We start from the raw sequence: 23298 nt of genomic DNA, 5'->3' as shown, positions 1-23298 counted from the left end.
CCTCACCGCCCCCTACTACTCCCACCGCTGGCCAGGCCATCCCTCTACTCACCCACACCCCCTGTTATTCTGCGGCGACAGCAGCCTCACACCGTAGCCGAACCAGTGAACCCTCGTACTCCTCTCTGCGCAGGCTTCCACTGCTGCGTCTTCCCCGGCTCCGCGTCGTCCCCTTCCTAGGCCTCGCTGTCGTCCAGACCACCACCTTGGTGCTCTCGGCGCGACGTGGTCAACGTGGTCAACGACCGACTTTCATCGGAAGAGTACTGTACGTGGAGAGGCTGACAGCTGGGTCCAGGCGGCCGCAAGGAAGTGCCACCTTATTACGCGCAAAATAATTATTCCTCCACCTTACAGTAGGGACCCACCGGATGGGCCACCTTATTTCGCGAAAAAATGTTCCCCCCCTGACTGCTCGGACCCACGGGACGGGCCAGCGTATTTCGCGAAAAAAACGCCCCCCCCCCCCCCCCCCCCCCCCGCTGTCAGCTCGGACCCACCAGAAGTGCCTCCTTATTACGCACAAAAAAAATGAATACTTCCCCTGCTAGTCGGGACCCACCATGGTGGGAGGCTGACTTGTGGGCCTACTAAGTTGACTGGGACGGGGGCCTTTGTCAACTTTAGTCAATATGAACGATTCTAGCTCCACTGACCGTACGATGTCCATCCAACGGCCGTAGTGCTTCTTCAACCTCTGGTCTTCTTGCTCCAGCCGCCCAAAGCAGCGCCGGTCGTGCCGCATGCTCCTGCCTCCCGTGGCCGGCTGTGCTGCCGCAGAGGCCTCACCACCCCTACTATTCCCACCGCTGGCCAGGCCCTGCGACGACGGCAGCCTCACACCGCAGCCGAACCAGTGAACCCTCGTACTCCTCTCCGCGCGCGCGGGCTTCCATTGCCGTGTCTTCCCCGGCTCCCCGTCGTCCCCTTCCTAGGCCTCGCCGTCGTCCACCGCCCTGGTGCTCTCGGCGCGGCGTGGTCAAAGTGGTCAAGGAACGACTTCCATCGGACATGGAATGTACGTGGAGAGGCTGACAGCTGGGTCCACGGCGGCAGCAAGGAAGTGCCTCCTTATTATGCGGAAAATAATGATTCCTCCACCTGACAGCAGGGACCCACCGGACGGGCCACCGTATTTCGTGAAAAAAACGTTCCCCCCTGACTGCTGGGACCCACCAGCTACACCTTCGCACGCAAGGAAGTGCGTCCGAGCAAAAAAAATGATTCGCCCCCCTGACTGCTGGGACCCACCAGCTACACCTTCGCACGCAAGGAAGTGCGTCCAGGAAAAAAAAAGAAAACCAAAACGATTCGCCCCCCTGACTGCTGGGACCCACCGGCCCCCCGACTGCTGGGACCCACCGGCCCCCCGACTGCTGGGACCCACCAGCTACATCTTCGCACGCAAGGAAGTGCGTGCGGGCAAAAAAATGATTCGCCCCCTGACTGCTGGGACCCACCAGCTATATCTTTGCAGGCAAGGAAGTGCCTGACAGTCAGGACCCACCTGGTCGAAGCGTACGTAGTGTTGTCATTCTGGTCACGAACGTGTACGTACATACTGGTCGATGTAGAGGCGCGCACATGTCGTAGTAGAGGCGCGCACGTAGCATGTACACGTACGTACAGCGGCCAGGGTTCAAGAAAGAAAATACGACCACGTATGTGTACATACGGGCGGGGTCTCGAACGCCTACTCGCGCATACGTACGGCGAGGGCTCGTGCACATGGCTGGGCCGGAACGGAAAAACAGCGTCGTCGTCATGTTCATGGGTCGGGACGGAATGCGTGGTCGTGTTCATCGGGAGGGCTTGGACGGAAGAGGCGATGTAAACGAGGCCTGGCGTACCGCACAACGGAGGAAACAGACCTCCTATGGTCGAAACGGGGGTCCTGTTGATCGGGAGGGGTGTGGCGTACCGCAAAACGGAGGAAACGGACTTGTGTTGGAGCGCTACGGTCGAAACAGGGGTCCTGTTCATCGGGAGGGGTGTGGCGTACCGCAAAACGGGACTCCATGGGATACTGTTCATCTCCACCGTCGACCCCCTCCAGCCTCCACGAGCTACTGTTCATCCACCGTCGACCTCCTCCAGCCTCCACGGGCTCCTGTTCATCCAGCCTCCACCGCGCGCTACTCCATCGGCTACTGTTCAACCACCCCTCCACCGTCTACTATTCATCCAGCCCTCCACACCACGGGGTCCTATTCAACCACCCCTCCACGGGCACCCCTCCATCGTCTACTGTTTATCCTGCCCTCCACACCACGGGTTCCTGTTCATCCACCCCTCCACGGGCACCCCTCCACCGTCTACTGTTCATCCAGCCCTCCACCACACCACGGGGTCCTGTTCATCCAGAGGCAACGCCACCGCTCACTGTTCATCCAAACCCCCCCGCAACGCTCACTGTTCATCCCATCGATCAACTTTAGTTAGCAGCAGTAGCGAAGGAATCGCTCGATCGGGTTCAGTTAACAGCCATCGATCGATCGCTCGGGTTCAGTAACGCGTAGCCTGCAGTGCAATCGCTCGGGTTCAGTTAGAGCCCAACGCCTCGCTCGGGTTCAGTTAGAGCCAACGCCTCGCACACACGCGCGTACGTGTACGAGAGAAACGCGCATCACTCGGCCCCCGACCTCCCATCGTAACCGGGAACTCCCCGAAATTTTCCTCCCCCTCGCTTCTACCACGGTTTTTTCCGTCATGGATGGCCCAAAGAATGTCATGCAGCTGCATTTCCGGCCCGCCCAGGACGAAAAGCCCATTTTCTGTCATGATTTTTTGTCATAGAAGTAGGAGCCCACCACATCTATGATGATATCGGGTTTTGTCACAATTATCGTCATAGAAGTGTCATATGTATGACAGAAAAAAATTTCGTTCGGCCCAAAATGTCACGGATGTGTCTTTTTTTTGTAGTGCCCCGCGCCACTTCACCGCTGCCCCGCCCCGCCGGAAGCCCCACCGGATCCGCCGCCGCCCGTCTTTTCCGGCTAAATGGTAGAACCGTTCGTTTTTTTATAAAACCCTAGATTCGTTTTTTAGAATCGGTTTGGTTTTTCTCGGTTTACTTGTTTAGCGGACGTTCGTCCATACGTTCGTTTTAACGAACGATGTTCATCAGTTAGCCGCAGACAGCGAACGTTCGTTCGTTAGCCTGTTCGTTTCGTTTTATTTTCCAGGGTTTTACGCGATTATTTTCGATCACAATTTCTGCCCCGATCTTCGTTTTAGTTTATCTTTTCGCTCGTTTATCCAAATCAGGTGAAAACAAGCGCCTAGATCTTCGTCTAGAAGCCCTCTTTCTGTTTAACCAACTTGAACAAGATTTTGGTATTGTAAAATTTGACTTTAGTCCAGATTAGTAAACGGATCTTGTTTCTTTCGTAGTTTGAGTTTCGTTGCTCCGTTTGATTTGATTCTTTTGCAAGCTGAAGTTCTTCAGTTGAACTTTATGGTTAGATCTTCTTATTTGAGCTTTACCCGTGCATCTTTGCTTGATTTCTTATGTATGTTATTGTTTGTTTACAATAGAATTCCCGAAGTGCGAAGCGTGCTACTACGTGTCACTAGGTTTTGCTGATCGTCAACAAGGCAAGTAACACATTGATCATACTCTTTTCATACCCAGTTTTTATGCATTAGTTGCAAGCCCTCAAACACTGCATGATTAGGATGTGATTAACTTGTGGGTTTTGTGAAGTAGTTGATGAGGTAGAACCTATTGCCCTTTTATTATCAAACCCTTGGGAGTTACTTCTACGTTATGCTTATATTGCCATGCTATGCTCGTAGACATGGATTGGGTTTGAGTGTATCCATGACAGATGTGATATTGTTAATTAATGGTTAACTTAAGGTGGCTAGTTAAATACACATCTGGGTGGATTGGTTGCGGGCACCTGGAGAATCCAGTGTTGGCCTTAAGGTGGCTACTTAAATACACATCTGGGTGGATTGGTTACGGGCACCTAGAGAATCACATCTGTCATGGATACACTCAAACCCAATCCACGCCTACGAGCATAGCATGGCAATATAAGCATAGCGTAGAAGTAACTCACAAGGGTTTGACAATAAAAGGGCAATAGGTTCTACCTCATCAACTACTTCCCAAAACCCACAAGTTAATCACATCCTAATCATGCAGTGTTTGAGGGCTTGCAACTAATGCATAAAAACTGGGTATGAAAAGAGTATGATCAATGTGTTACTTGCCTTGCTGACGATCCGCAAAACCTAGTGACTTGTAGTAGCACGCTTCGCACTCCGGAATTCTATCGTAAACAAACAATAACATACATAAGCAATCAAGCAAAGATGCACGGGTAAAACTCAAATAAGAAGATCTAACCAGAAAGTTCAACTGAAGAACTCCGGTTTGCAAAAAGAATCAAATCAAACGGAGCAACGAAACTCAAACTACGAAAGAAACAAGATCCGTTTACTAATCTGGACTAAAGTCAAATTTTACAGTACCAAAATCTTGTTCAAGTTGGTTAAACAGAAAGAGGGCTTCGAGACGAAGATCTAGGCGCTTGTTTCACCTAATTTGGATAAACGAGCGAAAAGATAAACTAAAACGAAGATCAGGGCAGAAATCACGATCGAAAAAAATCGCGTAAAAACCCTGGAAAAATAAAATGAAACGAACAGGCTAACGAACGAATGTTCGCTGTCTACGGCTAACTAACGAACAACATTCGTTAAAACGAACATACGGACGAACGTCCGCTAAACAACTAAACCGAGAAAAACCGAACCGATTCTAAAAAAACGAATCTAGGGTTTTATAAAAAAACCGAACGGTTCTACCGTTTAGCCGGAAAAGACCGGCGGCGGCGGATCCGGCGAGCGGCGGCTCCGGCGGGGCTTCCGACGGGGCGGGGGGTGGTGAAGCGGCACGGTGGCGGTGGAGTGGTGCGGGGCGGCGTGGGGTGGTGGTGAAGCGGCGCGGCGGCGGCTGCTTCGGCTACGGGGTAGCGCGACCATGTGGGGCTAGGGGGCGGTATTTAAGAGGGAAGGGGTAGGTGGTGGCGTGGGGGAGGTGGCAAGGCGGCGGGGCGAGGCGGAGTCGGCCACGGCGCGGTGGCGTACGGACGGCGGACTCCCACTCGAGGTCGGGGTGACGCAGCGCGTGGGAAAGCCCAGCCGATCCGAAGCAACTTTTTATAAAAAAACTGATTTCGTCGAAATAAAATCCAGGAAAATAAAATAAAAATCTAAAAATACCAAAACAAATTTTCACCGTCTAAATAGAATATTTAGAACAAAGTGAACATTTTCTTGGCCTAAAATGCAATTTTTGGAAAATGCATATTTTTCTAATTCAAATAAAATAGCAATAAAATCCAAATAAAATTGTTTATTTGATTTTAATATTTTCCCTCCAATATTCCTTTTATTTGGGAGAAGTCATATTATCTCCTCCCATATATTTTAATATGAAATATTTTCGGAGAGAAAAACAATTAAAACCAAAGTGATCCTTGTTTCGATATTTGATAAATTTTCAAATATGAGAAACATGAAATCCCCAGCTCTCTCCGTGGGTCCTTGAGTTGCTTAAAATTTCGAGGACCGCGAAACGAACGGCAATAAAATAGGATAAGCATGAATGACCTATGTATAACATTCCAAATTGAAAATTTGGGATGTTACAAACCTACCCCCCCCCCTTAAGATGAATCTCGTCCTTGAGATTCGGGTTGGCTAGAAAATATGTGTGGGTGTTCTTTGCGTAGATTATCCCCTCGTTCCCAGGTGGCTTCATCCTCGATATGGTGGCTCCACTAGACTTTGCAAAACTTGATAACCTTGCTGCGAGTAACTCGGCTGGCAACCTCGAGAATCTTTACAGGTTTCTCCTCATATGTCAAATCACTATCCAACTGAATTGCTTTCAGGGGTACTGTATCTCTCAGGGGTATATCGGCCATCTCTGCATGGCACTTCTTCAACTGGGGAACATGAAACACATCATGAACTCCTGACAGTCCTTCGGGTAACTCCAACTTGTAGGCAACCTCTCCCATGCGTTCCAAAATAATGTACTGTCCTACAAATCTCGGGGCTAACTTTCCCTTAACTCCAAAACGTTTAACTCCTCGTAGTGGTGACACACGGAGATATGCTCTGTCTCTGATTTCATAGACTACCTCCTTACGTTTTGAATCTGCATAACTCTTCTGCCTGGACTGAGCTACCTTCAGTCTATCTCGAATCAGCTTAACCTTCTCTTCTGACTCTTTAATCAAATCTGGTCCAAACAACTGACTGTCTCCAACTTCATCCCACATCAACGGTGTTCTGCACCTCCTTCCATACAAGGCTTCAAAAGGTGCCATGTTCAAACTGGCTTGGTAGCTGTTGTTGTATGAGAACTCCGCGTAGGGCAAATTATCATCCCAATTAGATCCATAATCTAGCACACAAGCTCTCAACATGTTCTCTAGAATCTGATTGACTCTCTCGGTCTGTCCATCTGTCTGCGGATGAAAAGTTGTACTGAACTCTAGCCTGGTACCCAAAGTCTGGTGCAGCTGGTGCCAAAACTTTGAAGTAAACTATGTTCCTCTATCTGATACAATAGTCCTTGGAACTCCGTGCAGACATACGATCCTGGTCATGTATATCTTGGCCAACTTCGCACTGGTATAGGTGGTTTTCACTGGGATAAAGTGAGCCACTTTGGTCAAGCGATCCACTACTACCCAGATAGAATTGTATCCCGACCGGGTCCTGGGTAATCCAGTGATAAAATCCATGCCAAGCTTATCCCACTTCCATTCGGGTATCGACATAGGTTGCAGTAATCTTGCTGGCTTCTGATGTTCTGCCTTCACTCTCTGACATACATCACATATGGCTACATACTCGGCAATGTTCTTCTTCATACCCGTCCACCAGAAATGCTCCTTCAAATCCAAATACACCTTGGTGTTTCCGGGGTGTATCGAGTATGGCGAGTCATGAGCCTCCTGAAGTATCAACTTCCCGATCTCCGCATTATTGGGCACGTAAACATGGTCCTCATACCACAAGGTGTCGTGCTCATCCTCACGAAAACCTTTGACTTTTCCTTCACTCATCTTCTCCTTTATTTCGGCAATTTCCTTGTCATCCTTCTGAGCTTCACGAATCTTTCCCAACAATGTAGATTGAACTTCCATCGCTGCAACATAACCTCTAGGAACAATCTCCAAACAGAGTTCCCTAAGATTGTCGGCTAATTCCTTTGGAAAACCTCCTGTTACTAAGGTATTAGCATAACTCTTCCGGCTCAAAGCGTCTGCTACGACATTGGCCTTCCCTGGATGATGGTGCAACTTCATATCAAAATCCTTTATGAGCTCCAACTATCTCCTCTGCCTGAGATTCAACTCCTTCTGCGTGAAAATGTACTTCAAACTCTTATGATCCGTGTACACATCACAATGATTTCCAATAAGAAAATGTCTCCAGGTCTTGAGGGCATGCACTACAGCTGCTAACTCCAAATCATGTGTGGCATAATTCAACTCATCCCATCGAAGTTGTCGTAAGGCATATGAAACAACTCTTCCGTCTTGCATAAGTACTCCTCCAAGTCCCAAGCGAGAGGCGTCGTAATACACTTGGAAATCCTTACATATATCTAGCAGAATCAGCACTGGGGCTGTAGTCAAACATTTTTTTAACTCCTGGAAACTTGCTTCACATTCTTCAGTCCAGTGGAACTTGGTGTCCTTCTTCAACAATGCCGTCATAGGCTTCGCAATCTTGGAGAAATTCTCAATAAATCTCTGATAATATCCCGCGAGTCCTAGAAAACTACGGATCTCTCCAACTGAGGTGGGTGCCAACCACTCAGTGGCTGACTGAACCTTAGTAGAGTCTACTTCTATACCTTCTCCTAGTATAACATGTCCAAGGAATCCAACTTCCTTCAACCAAAACTCACATTTGCTGAACTTGGCGTATAACTGATGTTCCCTTAGCTTCTCGAGAACTAAACGCAAATGCTCCTTATGCTCCTCTTCATTCTTCGAGTATACCAAGATATCATCAATGAACACCACGACAAACTTATCCAAGAACTCCATAAATACTTTGTTCATCATGCTCATGAAATAGGAAGGGGCATTAGTCAGTCCAAATGACATAACCGTATACTCATATAACCCATACCGGGTGGTGAAAGCTATCTTAGGTATATCATGTTCTCGAAACCAAGTTGTTCCAAGAGAGCAACAAAGTGCTTCTTGGATTTACCCTTGAGCTTACTCATAAAAGACTCAAATTCATTTTCCTCCTCCTTCGCCCCCTAACTTTCATCAATGAAATCCATCAAGGAAGGATTAGTAGTGATTGTAGTTTTGATGTTGGGGGTTACCTTGTTGATGGCTTTAGCCATGAGGTACTTAGCGGTGATGTTCTTGTTGGGTGAATCAAAGAGGGACACCCGTGGAGTTGTTGCAATGGCGACGGAGGCCATGGAAACCGTCTCACCATCTTCATCATCGTCATCATCCTCATTGTACTCTTCTTGTGCTACCAACCCCTTGGGAGGAGTCTTCTTGGTGACGTTGTTCTTGTTGGGGAAGGACTTGGCCTTGTCTTTTCAGATAAGCTTGCCACCATTGTCTTCTCTCTTCTCGCATGGGCAATCCACAACAAAGTGACTCACATTGCCACAATTATAGCATGTCCTCACACGTTGCTTGCCCTTGGCGCCACTTGAGTTGTTCTTGTTGAAGTTGGGCCTTGAATTCTTCTTGCTCCAAAATTGTCGTGAAGCGAGAGCCATGTGCTCATGATAGGAATATTTGGTATCTTCGGGGAAACTCTCCTCTTATTCCTCTTCACCCTCTTCTTCCACATTAGCCTTGGCCTTCAAAGCAAGGTTGGGTTTCTTTGATCGTTGAGAATGCAACACCGCATTGTCGGCGGTCTTGTCCAAGATCCTCATTGCAACAAACTCATCCAACACTTCACTTGAGGACAAGGCGTGAAAGTCTGGCCTTTGATAGATGACGGAGGACATGGCCTTATGGTAGGGCATCATGGCCTTGAGAAACTTGCGCTTGATCCAATTTTCATCTGTATCCTTGCTCCCATGATCTCAGAGAGAGATCGCGAGAGTGGTTAATCTTCGGTAAAGCTCCCGAGGTTCTTCATCTTCAATCATTGCAAACTCATCGGCTTCATCTCGCACCACCTCAAATTTTGAGCGTTGAATGCTTGCGCTTCCCTTGTAAATGGAAACAACATGTTGCCATGCTTCCTTGGCCACGGTGAAAGGTTGGAGGTGCGCAATATCTTCGGGAGGAATGGATTCTTGGAGAATAAAGAGAGCAGACTCGTTGAATTGATGATCCATAGCTTCTCTAGGAGTGAAGTTTCTTGGGTCGTGCGGGTAGAAACCTTGCTCAATAATTCTCCAAAGATTAGTAGAACTATGATTTAAATGACGTTTAAAGCGATACACCCAAGAGGTAAAATCCGCATTTTTCAAAAGCTTAGGAGGAGGACCAACATGATTCATATGCATGGAGGGAAACGGTCCTCCATAAGTAAGTGGAGGTTTAACATGGGAAAAGATGTCACTCCCACTTCTACCACTAGGAAAAGGAACTTGATCACTAGTAGCTTCCCCCCTTATTGGAGTTAGCATCCGTCACCTTGTTAGCGGGGTCAACCACTTCCAAAGGTGCGGTGGATAATTTAAGGCCTTCAAGAAATTCCTTAAACATGCCTTTAACCTCGGTCGTCATGGAGGTTTTCAATGTTTCCAAAGCCGCATTGAACTCTTCACGAGAGACCGAGGATCCCCCATCGACCGCAGACAAGGTGGGACTCGCATCGGAGTGCTCCTCCACCTCATCTGTGGTGCCAACCATACTCTTCAGATGGCAAAGTCCTTAATAAAAAGACGACGCTCTGATACCAATTGAAAGGATCGATATGGTTGACTAGAGGGGGGTGAATAGGCACCTAACAATTTTTAGCTTTTCTTTACCAAATTAAACTTAGCATCAAAATAGGTTGTCTAGATATGCAACTAGATGAGCAACCTATATGATGCAACAACAACAAGCACACAAGCAAGCAAGGGATACAACACAATATAAGCTTGCACAAGTAAAGGTAAGAGATAACCAAGGGTGGAGCCGGTGCAGACGAGGATGTGTTACCAAAGTTCCTTCCCTTTGAGAGGAAGTACGTCTCCGTTGGAGCAGTGTGGAGGCACAATGCTCCCCAAGAAGCCACTAGGGCCACTGTATTCTCCTCACGCCCTCACACAATGCGAGATGCCGTGATTCCACAATTGGTGCTCTTAAAGGCAGCGACCGAACCTTTACAAACAAGGTTGGGGCTATCTCCACAACTTAATTGGAGGCTCCCAACGACACCACGAAGCTTCACCACAATGGAATATGGCTCCGCGATGACCTCAACTGTCTAGGGTGCTCAAACACCGAAGAGTAACAAGATCCGCAAAGGATTAGTATGGGGAATCAAATTTCTCTTGATGGTAGTGTAGATCGGGGCCTTCTCAACCAATACCTAGAGAATCAACAAGTTTGATTGGCTAAGGAGAGAGATCGGGCGAAAATGAAGCTTTGAGCAACAATGGAGCTTGGGGAGAGAAGAGGTGGTCTTCTTGGGAAAGAAGACCCCTTTTATATAGTGGGTGAAAAGATCCAACCGTTATCCCCTTACTCAGCCCGCGCGGCGCGGTACTACTGCACACAGCCGTGGTACTACCGCAAAGGGTTGCAGTACGACCGGTGTGGTGAGCGGTACTACCGCTTGCGCGGTAGATACCAGACGAGGGCCTATTGCATAGGGCAATGAGCGGTAGAACCGCCTACCGCCGGAGCGGTACTACCGCGCGCCCCCACGACACTACTGTAGGCTCAACTGGCGCTGGAAGTGCACGTAATAAATAAATTACTTCCGTAACTACTTCCGCAGAGTTCGGAGTGGTGCAAAAATCTGGCACGGTACTACCGCGTAGGAGCGGAAGTAAAAAATTACATCCGCACCTACTTCCGCACGCTTCATCGTCAGGGCTGGAGGCAGCGGTACTACCGCTCGCCAGGAGCGGTACTACCGCTCAACTTAGCGGTACTATCGCGCGCCTCTGCGGTACTACTGCTCTCTTAGCAGTACTACCGCACGCCACAAAGTCTTTAGCATTTGGAAGCCTTCATATCGCAGAGACATGGATAAACGTAAGGTGCTTCATCAAAGTGAAGGAAAGGTGGTGCAAAGGAACATATGTGTACGTGTTGATTCCGCCCTAACCTTTCCGAAGCGGACCCCCTCTTAATAGTACGGCTTTCCTACGACCCAAATCCACCGAAAAGAAATGTAGAGAACCGTCGTCTTCGATAGGCTCCGAGGGGCACCGAATCGTCTTGTGTCTAGACATGAGATATCCGAAATGCTCAATGCACACGATTAGTCCGCAACTGCACTGTCATCAATCATCAAAACCACATAGGAGAAATATGCCCTTACACTAAGCCCGAGGGTCTATGGCGGTGGCGGGGGATCTCCTCTCTCTCGCGACTCCAGGATGGGGCGGACCCCAAGGCGTGTGGTGGCGCGGCCGATCTGTGATCTGTGGCGCGACGGATGGCCGCGGCAGGCGGCGGGAGGCCGACCCGTCCTCGGACGATGATGGCTTGGCGTGGCGGGCGGCCTAGTCACAGGTGGCGGCCAGGGTTGCGGGTGCAACGGCTGGCCCTTCGGAAGGCGGCGACGGGTGTGGTCGGCGGCAGCCGACTTGGCTGCGGTGGCGTGCATGCTGCCTTCAGATCGGCGATGGCGGCGTGGAGGCCTGGTGGTCTCGTCGGTGGCACCTCCGATCAGATCTGTTCTGACCGGTGCAGCCGACGGCGGTGGTTATCTCTTCCGTCAGAGGTGGTCCGCCTGAGGCTGGGTGTTCGGATCTCGGGATCCGTCATCTAGTACCGGCTGCGAGTAGGGGAGACGTAGTTGCCGATGATCCAACGGCGGCGTTCTGCGTCGTTACCCTGATGAAGGCATCGTCATGTAATTACTGTCGACCCACTCGTACTGCTCCGGGGGAAACCGTAGGATCTGGTCTTCCAGATCGGACGATGATAACATTGCGGTGTCGTTTCTCTCTTGGGAGCATCGTTTGTGGAGCAGCGCTGGAAATTAGAGGCAGGAGGTGGAGCGGCTTCGTCTTGCATGTAGCTTCGGTGAAAATGTCAAATCATGTCTGGCCGGCAGGTGCTTTGTCATGCCTGTTCGGCAGGTGCTACGCACGACAAATCTTCCAAAGACTTCAAGCTATGTCGGCTGGTGATACTTGGTGGCATGATGCTAAGGTGTATCGGCGGCGACTGCGACGTGCCCAACAGTTCGCGCGCAGGGAGGTGGTGCCGTTTGGCACCGTGGTGGCGTCGACGGTAGCTAGACCGGGCAAGGTTGATGCGTCAGTTCAGCTCTAAAGATGGACTGGTGGCAGTTGGCGGCGGCGGCCTCTGAGAGCGCGCCGGACCAGTGTGTGCCCTATACCCGGCAAGTGGCTTGGTTGTGGCCTTAGGTCTTAGATATTAGGTTTGGCTGCGAGGTCTGTTTGGTATTAGGCTCATACTATCAGCATCCCTGTATCAACTGAATAGGAGTAGCGACAGTTGTTGTCTAGAGGATGGATTTAGACTTACTGTTGTATTTCTTTATAAGGTCTTTGTGAATAATTAATAAAATGATAGACGATGAATTTAGATTTACTGTTGTATTTCTTTATAAGGTGTTTGTGAATAATTAATAAAATGACTACATGCATCGCCTATATGCAAAGGGCGGGGTTCTCTTTCTTTAAAAACAACTCTGGGCGACACACATTGCTCCCAAACAATCTTCCATAGAGAATGAGGACCCATTAGTACCACATACAACCGTTCCCTTACCGCCATCCCGGAGGTTTCTGGAATGCGAGGTGACCCAACCTCCCAAGTCACACATGTCATCAACAGCCGGCGTTTTTCAACACGCGCAGCCGTCTCAACGACCAAGCCATACGAGACCCGTCTCTTTCACGCGGTAATGGATCGCCACTTTCTTTCTCCTCGTCTTGCCTTGATCCTGTCCTGGCCAACGACGAGGCTCCCCACAATTCCCTCCTCCTGCGAACGCATGGTATCCCAAGAAACCAAGAAACAGAGCAAGAAATATCATAGAGGGAGCAGAGTACAGAGAGAGAAAGAGGGATAAGCGCTTGCTTGCTGGGAGAGCCATGGATGAGATCATGAACAAGATGGGCTCCTACTGGCTGGGGCAGAGGGCCAACAAAGAGATGTCGTCGGCCGGTGACGACATCGAGGTCCGTGCATGAGACACCGTCTCATCAATCTTCTGTTCTGTTCTGTTGTCGCACCATATTTCCCCTGATTATTGTTTGGTCATGGTATTGTTTCTGTTCTCGCTAGCATGTTTTCCTTCTGGTTTTAGATCGATCCTGGCTGGACCGCCATGTGATACTTTTGGTTCGACGTTCAAGCTCGCTATAACAAATTTGAAATCCGACTCTGATAATTAAGATCTATGATTCGATGTATTCCTCTGGCTGATGATCTATTGGTGGTGCAGTCGCTCTCAACCAGTGTCGGGGACGGAGCAAAATGGCTGGTAAACAAGCTCAAGGGTAAGATGCAGAAGCCGCTGGCGGAGCTGCTCCAGGAGCACGACCTTCCGGCGGGGTTGTTCCCGCGGGAGGCCACCAACTACGAGTTCGAGCCGGAGACGCGGCGGCTGACGGTGCACATCCCGGCGGTCTGCGAGGTCGGCTACAGGGACGGCTCCGAGCTGCGTTTCGACACCACGGTGACCGGCACGCTGGACAAGGGCAGCCTGACGGGGGTGGAGGGCCTCAAAGCCAAGGTGCTCGTCTGGGCCAGGGTCACCGCCGTCAAGGCCGACGCCGCAAAGGTCTACTTCGCCGTAGGCATCAAGAAGTCGCGCAGCCGCGAGGCATACGAGGTCGTCAGAGGCGCCATCACCGTCGACGAGTTCTAGATTCTAGTCGCGCGCTCGCCGAGATGATTATTCTACCGAAATAATTGATCATGTGCTTACACTACCTGCTGTAAGAGGAAGATGCTTGTAAATGGGGATTCATAATTCGGTTTTGCAGCTCATATGGTTTCTGTGTGAAGCTCGATGCGCAGTAGGGCAGTGGCCAATCGGCATCGACGTGCACAAGAGGATGATTCAACCAAAAAAAAACTTGCACCAGCCGGGAATCGAACCCGGGTCTGTACCGTGGCAGGGTACTATTCTACCACTAGACCACTGGTGCTTGCTGGTTAAATTTTAGTAACATTTAGTTTTTATATTAAAAATAATGCATCCACCAAATACGCAACCGCACACATCCGATCGGAAATGGATCGCCGACGTTCACAGCTTGTGTGCAGGGCGTATGATCAACCTGTACTTGCCGTCTTTTGCGAGATCATGCGGATTTGGACCAGCAAGAACACATATATCACTTTTTTTTCCGGATGAAAACTCTGTATTACTCAATCACAATTACTCAATCACAATGTTATTAAAATCTGTTGGAGCTAACTCAAGTGCACCAGGAGACTAAAAACCAAGCCATGGTTCTGCCATCTGGCAAAATTGAGCGCCGCTATAAAGATGACACTGTCCGGCCGATTTTGAGACGATGCTATTCATCCAACCATGCATGGTGAGGAGCAAGTGTCACACGGCCGCTGGATCAGGTGTCGTCTGAAAATCGTTCACCGAGTGTCGGCGCAGAGTAGTTCCAGGCAAAATTTGCTAGGCAATCGCTAACCTTGTTCTTACTACTCGTACGAGACTACATGAGTAGTACATTTTTCATGGAGTGACATCAAGTACGTAATTTTCTTTATGATAGGGGCATACATCAATCTGTCGAGGTCACATGCATTACTAAGAAAAAGCCTAACAACAGTGCGGGTTTTAGGTATAGCAGTAGCGCAGGGTCCCGCGCTACTGATACGGCGCTACAGCTAACCTGTAGCAGCAGCGCAGGGACGTGTCTGCCCGCGCTATTGCTATACAAACGTAGCAGCAGCGAACAGTATGGAAGCACGCTACTGCTAATAGCTCTAGCGCTTTTTATTAGACCGCGCTGCTGCTAGTGGCACGCTACCGCTAACTTTTCTCCACTCGCTACTGCTATTTTTTTCTGCATATTTGTTTTGTATTTGAACAGGCTTTATACAAGAATCTTTAGCATATCACACACATACAAATGTAACCATAGCATCAAATCATGTCATCATCATAATCATCATCCAACACAAAATGGTCTCTCGTCATCATCTCGAAAATAGCGATACAAGTCTCGATTACTTGCAACTACATCATCATCCATCTAAACAATGATATACGAAAGAAGAGCTATCACTATGAGTGAGAGTGAAACTATGCAGTACATGAATTCGTATCCCTCTCTCGCATTAGCGTGAACCTAAACTAACTACTGGCTGTCGCTCGGAAACCGAAAACCGGTACACCTGGGGCCTGACACTCCGGCCACTCGTCGTATACTCCTGGCGTTGCACTTCTTCGCCATCGATGATCTATGCACCTGCATCGTCACATGAGTCGATGATATGCAACATACATAGTTGAGCAACAAAAAGAGACAGACTTGGCAAAAATAGAAGCAACGTATCATAAGCATAAATAACAAAGTTCATCGTACCCAAAATGCCCTAACCAGAGTGATCTTCGCTAGTTGAGGAGGACGGTTTAATTACATCATAAATAAAGTTTCGTCGTGCATAACTCAAAGTTTCGTCATCCAGAAAGTATGGACTAAACGGACACATTGTCATATATCGACAATCACTCCAACATGTCGTTCCATCCATCCAAGTCAGGGAGATAGTCCCCGAGCTTAGTGAAAGGCTTCATGTCGAGACGTTGAGCGGCTACGCGTGTTCGGACTTCTTCCCACGACATTTGCCCTTCCTCGTAGAACAGACCTGTTTTGTCGAGGACCTCCTTCATGATGACTTGGGAAAGTTCATGCTGGATGTGATAGAACTCAGCTTGAAGTCGATGATCTGGGATATCTCCTACGTTCTTTGCCCATTGCAGAATATGGGCATCGCCGGATTTAGGTGACATGCAAAGGTCCTGATGATCCCGTCTGTACTCCAGCATGTGGTATAGGACATAGAATCCATCACTAAGAGAATCACTCGGTTGCTGGATGCAGTAGAAGTCGGTCTTATGGCCGAATGCGGGCCTGCCGTCCCTTTTCTTCTTGTCCTTGACCTCTCCACCCCGTACGCCGTAGTAAAACATAGCACTGTCGAGAACAGACTTGATGTGGGTGTAATCCTTTTTGTTCATGTTCTTCGACGAGTCCAAGTAAAGAGCCTGGGAGTATCGGGGGTAAAGGATGATGAGGACGGCGCACCCGCCGCTACGCAAAATAAGTACACCTCAAATTAATTAGCCTCCACTATGCAAATGAATGATTGAAATCGAAGGAAGGATATCCGCGCGGATGACTTACATGGGATGATAAGGCACAAGAATCGCCTCCTTGTCCTTATTAGCGACCATGAATTCGACGATGTAGTCCCTTGCGTATTCACGGTGCTCTGCGCAACCTGCCAAGAAGCCATCGTGCGTGTAGTACGGGTCAACGACACACATATAAGGTATCTGCTCAATCCCGATGATGTAGTTCATGTACAAGGCATAAAGGCGGACAAACGTAAAATCCAGCTTCTTCAAGTGAAACATGTCGAAGATGTAATCGAATCGAAGGAAGAACTTGTCCACGCGGCATGAGTGGATGTACGAGCTTTTCCGCGGCACATTAACCACATAGAGTGGGTATCCTGGATTTTCCGAGGCGATGAGGCTTTTCTCTCACCGCATCACATCCTCATGAAGTCCCCTTAGATTGCCGTGTGTGGCCTCCAATGCCGCCTTAGGTAGGATTGGTTCACCGGCGACATGCCATTTTGCTGCATCGGGGATAGGTATACGGTCTTTAACCCGAGGCTGCGGAGGTAGTTGGATCATAGAAGCAGCTTTGTTGCCTTTCCTCCGTCTCTTCCTATGCTTCTTTCCTACTGGAAGTTCGTATATAATATGTTTAGCCTCCGGAGGCAGCAATTCATGCACCGACTCATGACGCTCAAACCCTGAGTACTCATCATAGGCGCCAGTATTGAGATACTGTTCAGTGTTATCGTCATCCTCATCCTCATCTATGGCGACGTGATCAATGACTAATGGAGCCTCTTCCTTGATACGTCTCCAACGTATCTACTTTTTCAAACACTTTTGCCCTTGTTTTGGACTCTAACTTGCATGATTTGAATGGAACTAATCCGGACTGACGCTGTTTTCAGCAGAATTGCCATGGTGTTATTTTTGTGCAGAAATAAAAGTTCTCGGAATGACCTGAAAATCAACAGAGATTATTTTTGGAACATATATAAAAAATACTGGCAAAAGAATCAAGGCCAGGGGCCCACACCCTATCCACGAGGGTGGGGGCGCGCCTACCCCCCTGGGCGCGCCCCCTGCCTCGTGGGCCCCTGGTGCTCTTCCGATCTCAACTCCAACTCTATATATTCATGTTCGGGGAGAAAAAAATCGGAGAGAAGGATTTATCGCGTTTTACGATATGAAGCCGCCGCCAAGCCCTAAACTCTCTCAGGATGGCTGATCTGGAGTCCGTTCGGGGCTCCGGAGAGGGGAATCTGTCGCCATCGTCATCATCAACCTTCCTCCATCACCAATTTCATGATGCTCACCGCCGTGCGTGAGTAATTCCATCGTAGGCTTGCTGAACGGTGATGGGTTGGATGAGATTTATCATGTAATCGAGTTAGTTTTGTTAGGGTTTGATCCCTAGTATCCACTATATTCTGAGATTGATGTTGCTATGACTTTGCTATGCTTAATGCTTGTCACTAGGGCCCGAGTGCCATGATTTCAGATCTAAACCTATTATGTTTCATGAATATATGTGAGTTCTTGATCCTATCTTGCAATTCTATAGTCACCTATTATGTGTTATGATCCGTTAACCCCAAAGTGACAATAATCGGGATACTTACTGGTGATGACCGTAGTTTGAGGAGTTCATGTATTCATTATGTGTTAATGCTTTGGTCCGGTACTCTATTAAAAGGAGGCCTTAATATCCCTTAGTTTCCAATAGGACCCCGCTGCCACGGGAGGGTAGGACAAAAGATGTCATGCAAGTTCATTTCCATAAGCACGTATGACTATATTCGGAATACATGCCTACATTACATTGGTGAACTGGAGCTAGTTCTGTGTCACCCTATGTTATAACTATTGCATGAGGAATCGCATCCGACATAATTATCCATCACTGATACGTCTCCAACGTATCTATAATTTTTGATTGTTCCATGCTATTATATTATCAACCTTGGATGTTTTATATGCATTAATATGCTATTTTATATGATTTTTGGGACTAACCTATTAACCTAGAGCCCAGTGCCAGTTTATGTTTTTTTCCTTGTTTTTAACTATCGCAGAAAAGGAAAATCAAACGGAGTCCAATTGACCCGAAACTTCACGGAGATCATTTTTGGACCAGAAGAAGCCCATGGAGTACCGGAGGTGGGCCAGAAGAGTCCCGAGGCCACCACGAGGGTGGGGGCGCACCCTACCCCTAGGCGTGCCCCCTGCCTCGTGGCCGCCTCGTGGCCCCCCTGACCGACTTCTTTCGCCTATATATATCCATATACCCTAGAAACATCGGGGAGCACAATAGATCAGGAGTTCAGCCGCCAGAAGCCTCTGTAGCCACCAAAAACAAATCTAGACCCGTTCCGGCACCCTGCTGGAGGGGGGAATCCCTCTCCTGTGGCCATCTTCATCATCCCGGTGCTCTCCATGACGAGGAGGGAGTAGTTCACCCTCGGGGTTGAGGGTATGTACCAGTAGCTATGTGTTTGATCTCTCTCTCTCTCGTGTTCTTCACGTGGAACGATCTTGATGTATCACGAGCTTTGCTATTATAGTTGGATATTATGATGTTTCTCCCCCTCTACTCTCTTGTGATGAATTGAGTTTTCCCTTTGAAGTTATCTTATCGGATTGAGTTTTTAAGGATTTGAGTACACTTGATGTATGTCTTTCATGTGCTTATCTATGGTGACAATGGGATATCACGTGATCCACTTGATGCATGTTTTGGTGATCAACTTGCGAATTCCGTGACCTCATGAACTTATGCATAGGGGTTGGCACACGTTTTCGTCTTGACTCTTCGGTAGAAACTTTGGGGCACTCTTTGAAGTTCTTTGTGTTGGTTGAATAGATGAATCTAAGATTGTGTGGTGCATATCGTATAATCATACCCATAGATACTTGAGGTGACATTGGAGTATCTAGGTGACATTAGGGTTTTGGTTGATTTGTGTCTTAAGGTGTTATTCTAGTACGAACTCTATGATAGATTGAACGGAAAGAATAGCTTCGTGTTATTTTACTACGGACTCTTGAATAGATCGATCAGAAAGAATAACTTTGAGGTGGTTTCGTACCCTACAATAATCTCTTTGTTTGTTCTCCGCTATTAGTGACTTTGGAGTGACTCTTTGTTGCATGTTGAGGGATAGTTATATGATCCAATTATGTTATTATTGTTGAGGGAACTTGCACTAGTGAAAGTATGAACCCTAGGCCTTGTTTCAACGCATTGCAATACCGTTTATGCTCACTTTTACCATTAGTTACCTTGCTGTTTTTATATTTTCAGATTACAAAAACCTTTATCTACTATCCATATTGCACTTGTATCACCATCTCTTCGCCGAACTAGTGCACCTATACAATTTAATATTGTATTGGGTGTGTTGGGGACACAAGAGACTCTTTGTTATATTGTTGTAGGGTTGCTTGAGAGAGACCATCTTCATCCTACGCCTCCCACGGATTGATAAACCTTAGCTCATCCACTTGAGGGAAATTTGCTACTTTCCTACAAACCTCTGCACTTGGAGGCCCAACAACGTCTACAAGAAGAAGGTTGTGTAGTAGACATCAATCACCGATCCATTGCCTACGAGCTTTTCATATATTGATCTTCGCTTATTTACTTTTTCGTTGCTACTGTTACAATCACTATAAAACCAAAACTGCTATCATTACTTTTGCCACTGTTACCACTACTATCATATTAGTTTGCTAATAAATACCTTGCTGCAGATATTAAGTTTCCAGGTGTGATTGAATTGACAACTCAGCTGCTAATACTTGAGAATATTCTTTGGCTCCCCTTGTGTCGAATCAATAAATTTGGGTTGAATACTCTATCCTCGAAAACTGTTGCGATCCCCTATACTTGTGGGTTATCAAGACTATTTTCTGGCGCTGTTGCCGGGGAGCATAGCTCTATTCTTTGAGTCACTAGGGATTTATATCTACTAGTCACTATGAAGAACTTGAAAGATCAAAGAACCAAGATTTTCCCTCAACTACGAGGGGAGGTAAGGAACTGCCATCTAGCTCTGCACTTGATTCACCTTCTGTTTTGAGTAAACTTGTGACACCCACACCTGCTATTCATTCTGATATGTCGCATGTTATTGATGATGCCACTTCTGCTTTGCATGATACTTATGATGAAACTATTTCTACGCTTGATAATACTGTGCCACTAGGTGAATTTCTTGATGAATAACTTGCTAGGGTAAGAGAGATTGAAATTATTGAAACTGATAATATTGATGAAATTGATGATGAAGATTCTCCACCTAGATATGAATTGCATGTTGTGCCTGAGGGTTATGTTATGGATGAAGAAACTGCTAGAGACTTCTTAGCTTGCAATGATAGACCTGATCTTAAGAAATTATTAGCTAAGCTTAAAGAAAAGTCTTTGAATGCTAGAATGAAATATGACCCTTCTTTTGCTACTTCACCTATCTTTATTACTGATAAGGATTATGATTTCTCTGTCGATCCTGAGTGAATTACTTTGGTTAAATCTGATCCTTTCTATGCCTATGAATCTAAAACTGTTGTGGCACATCTTACTAAATTAAATGATATAGCCACCCTGTTTACTCATGATGAGAAAACTCGCTATTATTTTATCCTTAAGTTGTTTCCGTTCTCATTAAAGGGCGATGCTAAAACATGGTTTAATTCTCTTGATCCTGGTTGTGTGCGTAGTCCCCAGGATATGATTTATTACTTCTCTGCTAAATATTTCCCCGCTCATAAGAAACAAGCTGCTTTAAGGGAAATATATAATTTTGTGCAAATTGAAGAAGAGAGTCTCCCACAAGCTTGGGGGAGGCTTCTCCGATTACTTAATGCTTTGCATGATCATCAACTCAAGAAAAATGAAATACTTGATATCTTTTATAATGGACTAACCGATGCTTCCAGAGACCACCTGGATAGTTGTGCTGGTTGTGTTTTCAGGGAAAGAACTGTTGATCAAGCTGAATTGCTATTGAATAATATGTTGAGTAATGAAAATGATTGGACACTTCCTGAACCAACTCCTAAGCCAACTCCGAAGAAAATGGGTATTCTATTTCTCAGTCCTGAAGATATGCAAGAGGCAAAGAAATCTATGAAATAAAAAGGTATTAAAGCTGAAGATGTTAAGAATTTACCACCTATTGAAGAAATACATGGTCTTGATAACCCGACACAGGTAGTAAAGGTAAATTCTCTCTATAGATTTGATGAAGGTGATATTCCTTGTTATAAGTCCGCTTGCCAATGCTTATATGAGTTTGATAATTTTATTATTAAACAAGAAAACTTCAATGCTTATGTTGGTAGACAATTGAAACGTAATGCTGATATGCTTGAACACTTGAGTGATTATACATCTAGAGTTAAAGGTGAACATAAAATTATTAGTAAACATGCTTCTATGGTTACCACTCAAGTAGAACAAGTACTTAAGGCTCAGAATGATTTGCTCAATGAATTAAATAATAAGAAAAATGATAATGCTGTTAGAGTTATGACTAGAGGGGGTAAAATGACTCAGGAACCGTTGTATCCTGAGGGCCACCCTAAGAGAATTGAGCAAGATTCTCAAAGAACTAATGTTGATGCACCTAGTTCTTCTAAGAAGAAGAAAAAGAAAAATGATAGGACTTTGCATGCTCCTAGTGAACCTGTTGTTGACACACTTGAGAATGCCAATGATATTTCTATTTCTAATGCTGAAACACAATCTGTTAATGAACATGAACCTAGTGATAATGTTAATGATGATGTTCATGTTGATGCTCAACCTAGCAATGATAATGATGTAGAGATTGAACTTGTTGTTGATCTTGATAACCCACAATCAAAGAATCAAGGTTATGATAAGAGAGACTTTGTTGCTAGGAAGCACGGTAAAGAAAGAGAACCATGGGTTCAGAAACCCATGCCTTTTCCTCCTAAACCATCCAAGAAAAAGGATGATGAGGATTTTGAGAGCTTTGCTGAAATGATTGGACCTATCTTTTTGCGTATGCGTTTGACTGATATGCTTAAAATGAACCCTTATGTTAAATACATGAAAGATATTGTTACTAATAAAAGAAAGATACCGAAAGCTGAAATTTCCACCATGCTTGCTAATTATACTTTTAAGGATGGAATACCAAAGAAACTTGGAGATCCAGGAGTACCAACTATACCATGCTCCATTAAAAGAAACTATGTTAAAACTGCTTTATGTGATCTTGGAGCCGGTGTTAGTGTTATGCCTCTCTCTTTATATCGTAGACTTGATTTGAATAAGTTGATACCTACTGAAATATCTTTGCAAATGGCCGATAAATCAACTACTATACCTGTCGGTATATGTGAGGATGTGCCTGTTGTGCTTGCAAACGTTACTATTCTAACGGACTTTGTTATTATTGATATTCCCGAGGACGATAGTATGTCGATTATCCTTGGTAGACCCTTTTTGAATACTACAGGGGCTGTTATTGATTGCAACAAAGGCAATGTCACTTTTCATGTAAATGGTAATGAGCATACAGTACACTTTTCGAGGAAATGACCTCAAGTCCACAGTATCAATTCGATTGGAAAATTTTCAACAATCACTATTGGAGGTTTTGAATTTCCTCTTCCTATTGTCAAGAAGAAATATGATATTCTTATTATTGGGGATGTGCATATCCCAGTTGAGGTAACCTAGTGTTATTCGAAATTTCTCCGGTTTCATGCGATTTGGAATGAGTTTGTTAACAAGACTTGATCAACCTTGTTAGTGGATTCCTTTTGATG

At 46.6% G+C, this 23298-nt stretch overlaps 1 protein-coding gene and 1 non-coding gene across 2 annotated transcripts; one reads left to right on the top strand and one right to left on the bottom strand.

Annotated features, from left to right (window-relative positions):
• The first annotated feature begins 13063 nt into the window (after positions 1-13063).
• Positions 13064-14165, top strand: LOC125553923 (uncharacterized protein At5g01610-like). Its single transcript, XM_048717574.1, has 2 exons — positions 13064-13351; positions 13618-14165. Exons 1-2 carry the CDS (start codon positions 13265-13267, stop codon positions 14041-14043), a joined length of 513 nt encoding a protein of 170 aa, XP_048573531.1. The 5' UTR covers positions 13064-13264; the 3' UTR covers positions 14044-14165.
• A 90-nt stretch (positions 14166-14255) lies between these two features.
• Positions 14256-14326, bottom strand: TRNAG-GCC. The gene has a single exon. It is a non-coding gene; the product is annotated as a tRNA-Gly (tRNA).
• Positions 14327-23298: the final 8972 nt, after the last annotated feature.

Source organism: Triticum urartu, chromosome 4 (assembly GCF_003073215.2).
Source record: "Triticum urartu cultivar G1812 chromosome 4, Tu2.1, whole genome shotgun sequence".
NCBI lineage: Eukaryota > Viridiplantae > Streptophyta > Magnoliopsida > Poales > Poaceae > Triticum > Triticum urartu.
Note: the sequence above shows the minus strand (reverse complement) of the source record. Positions and strands in the feature narration are given on the sequence as shown.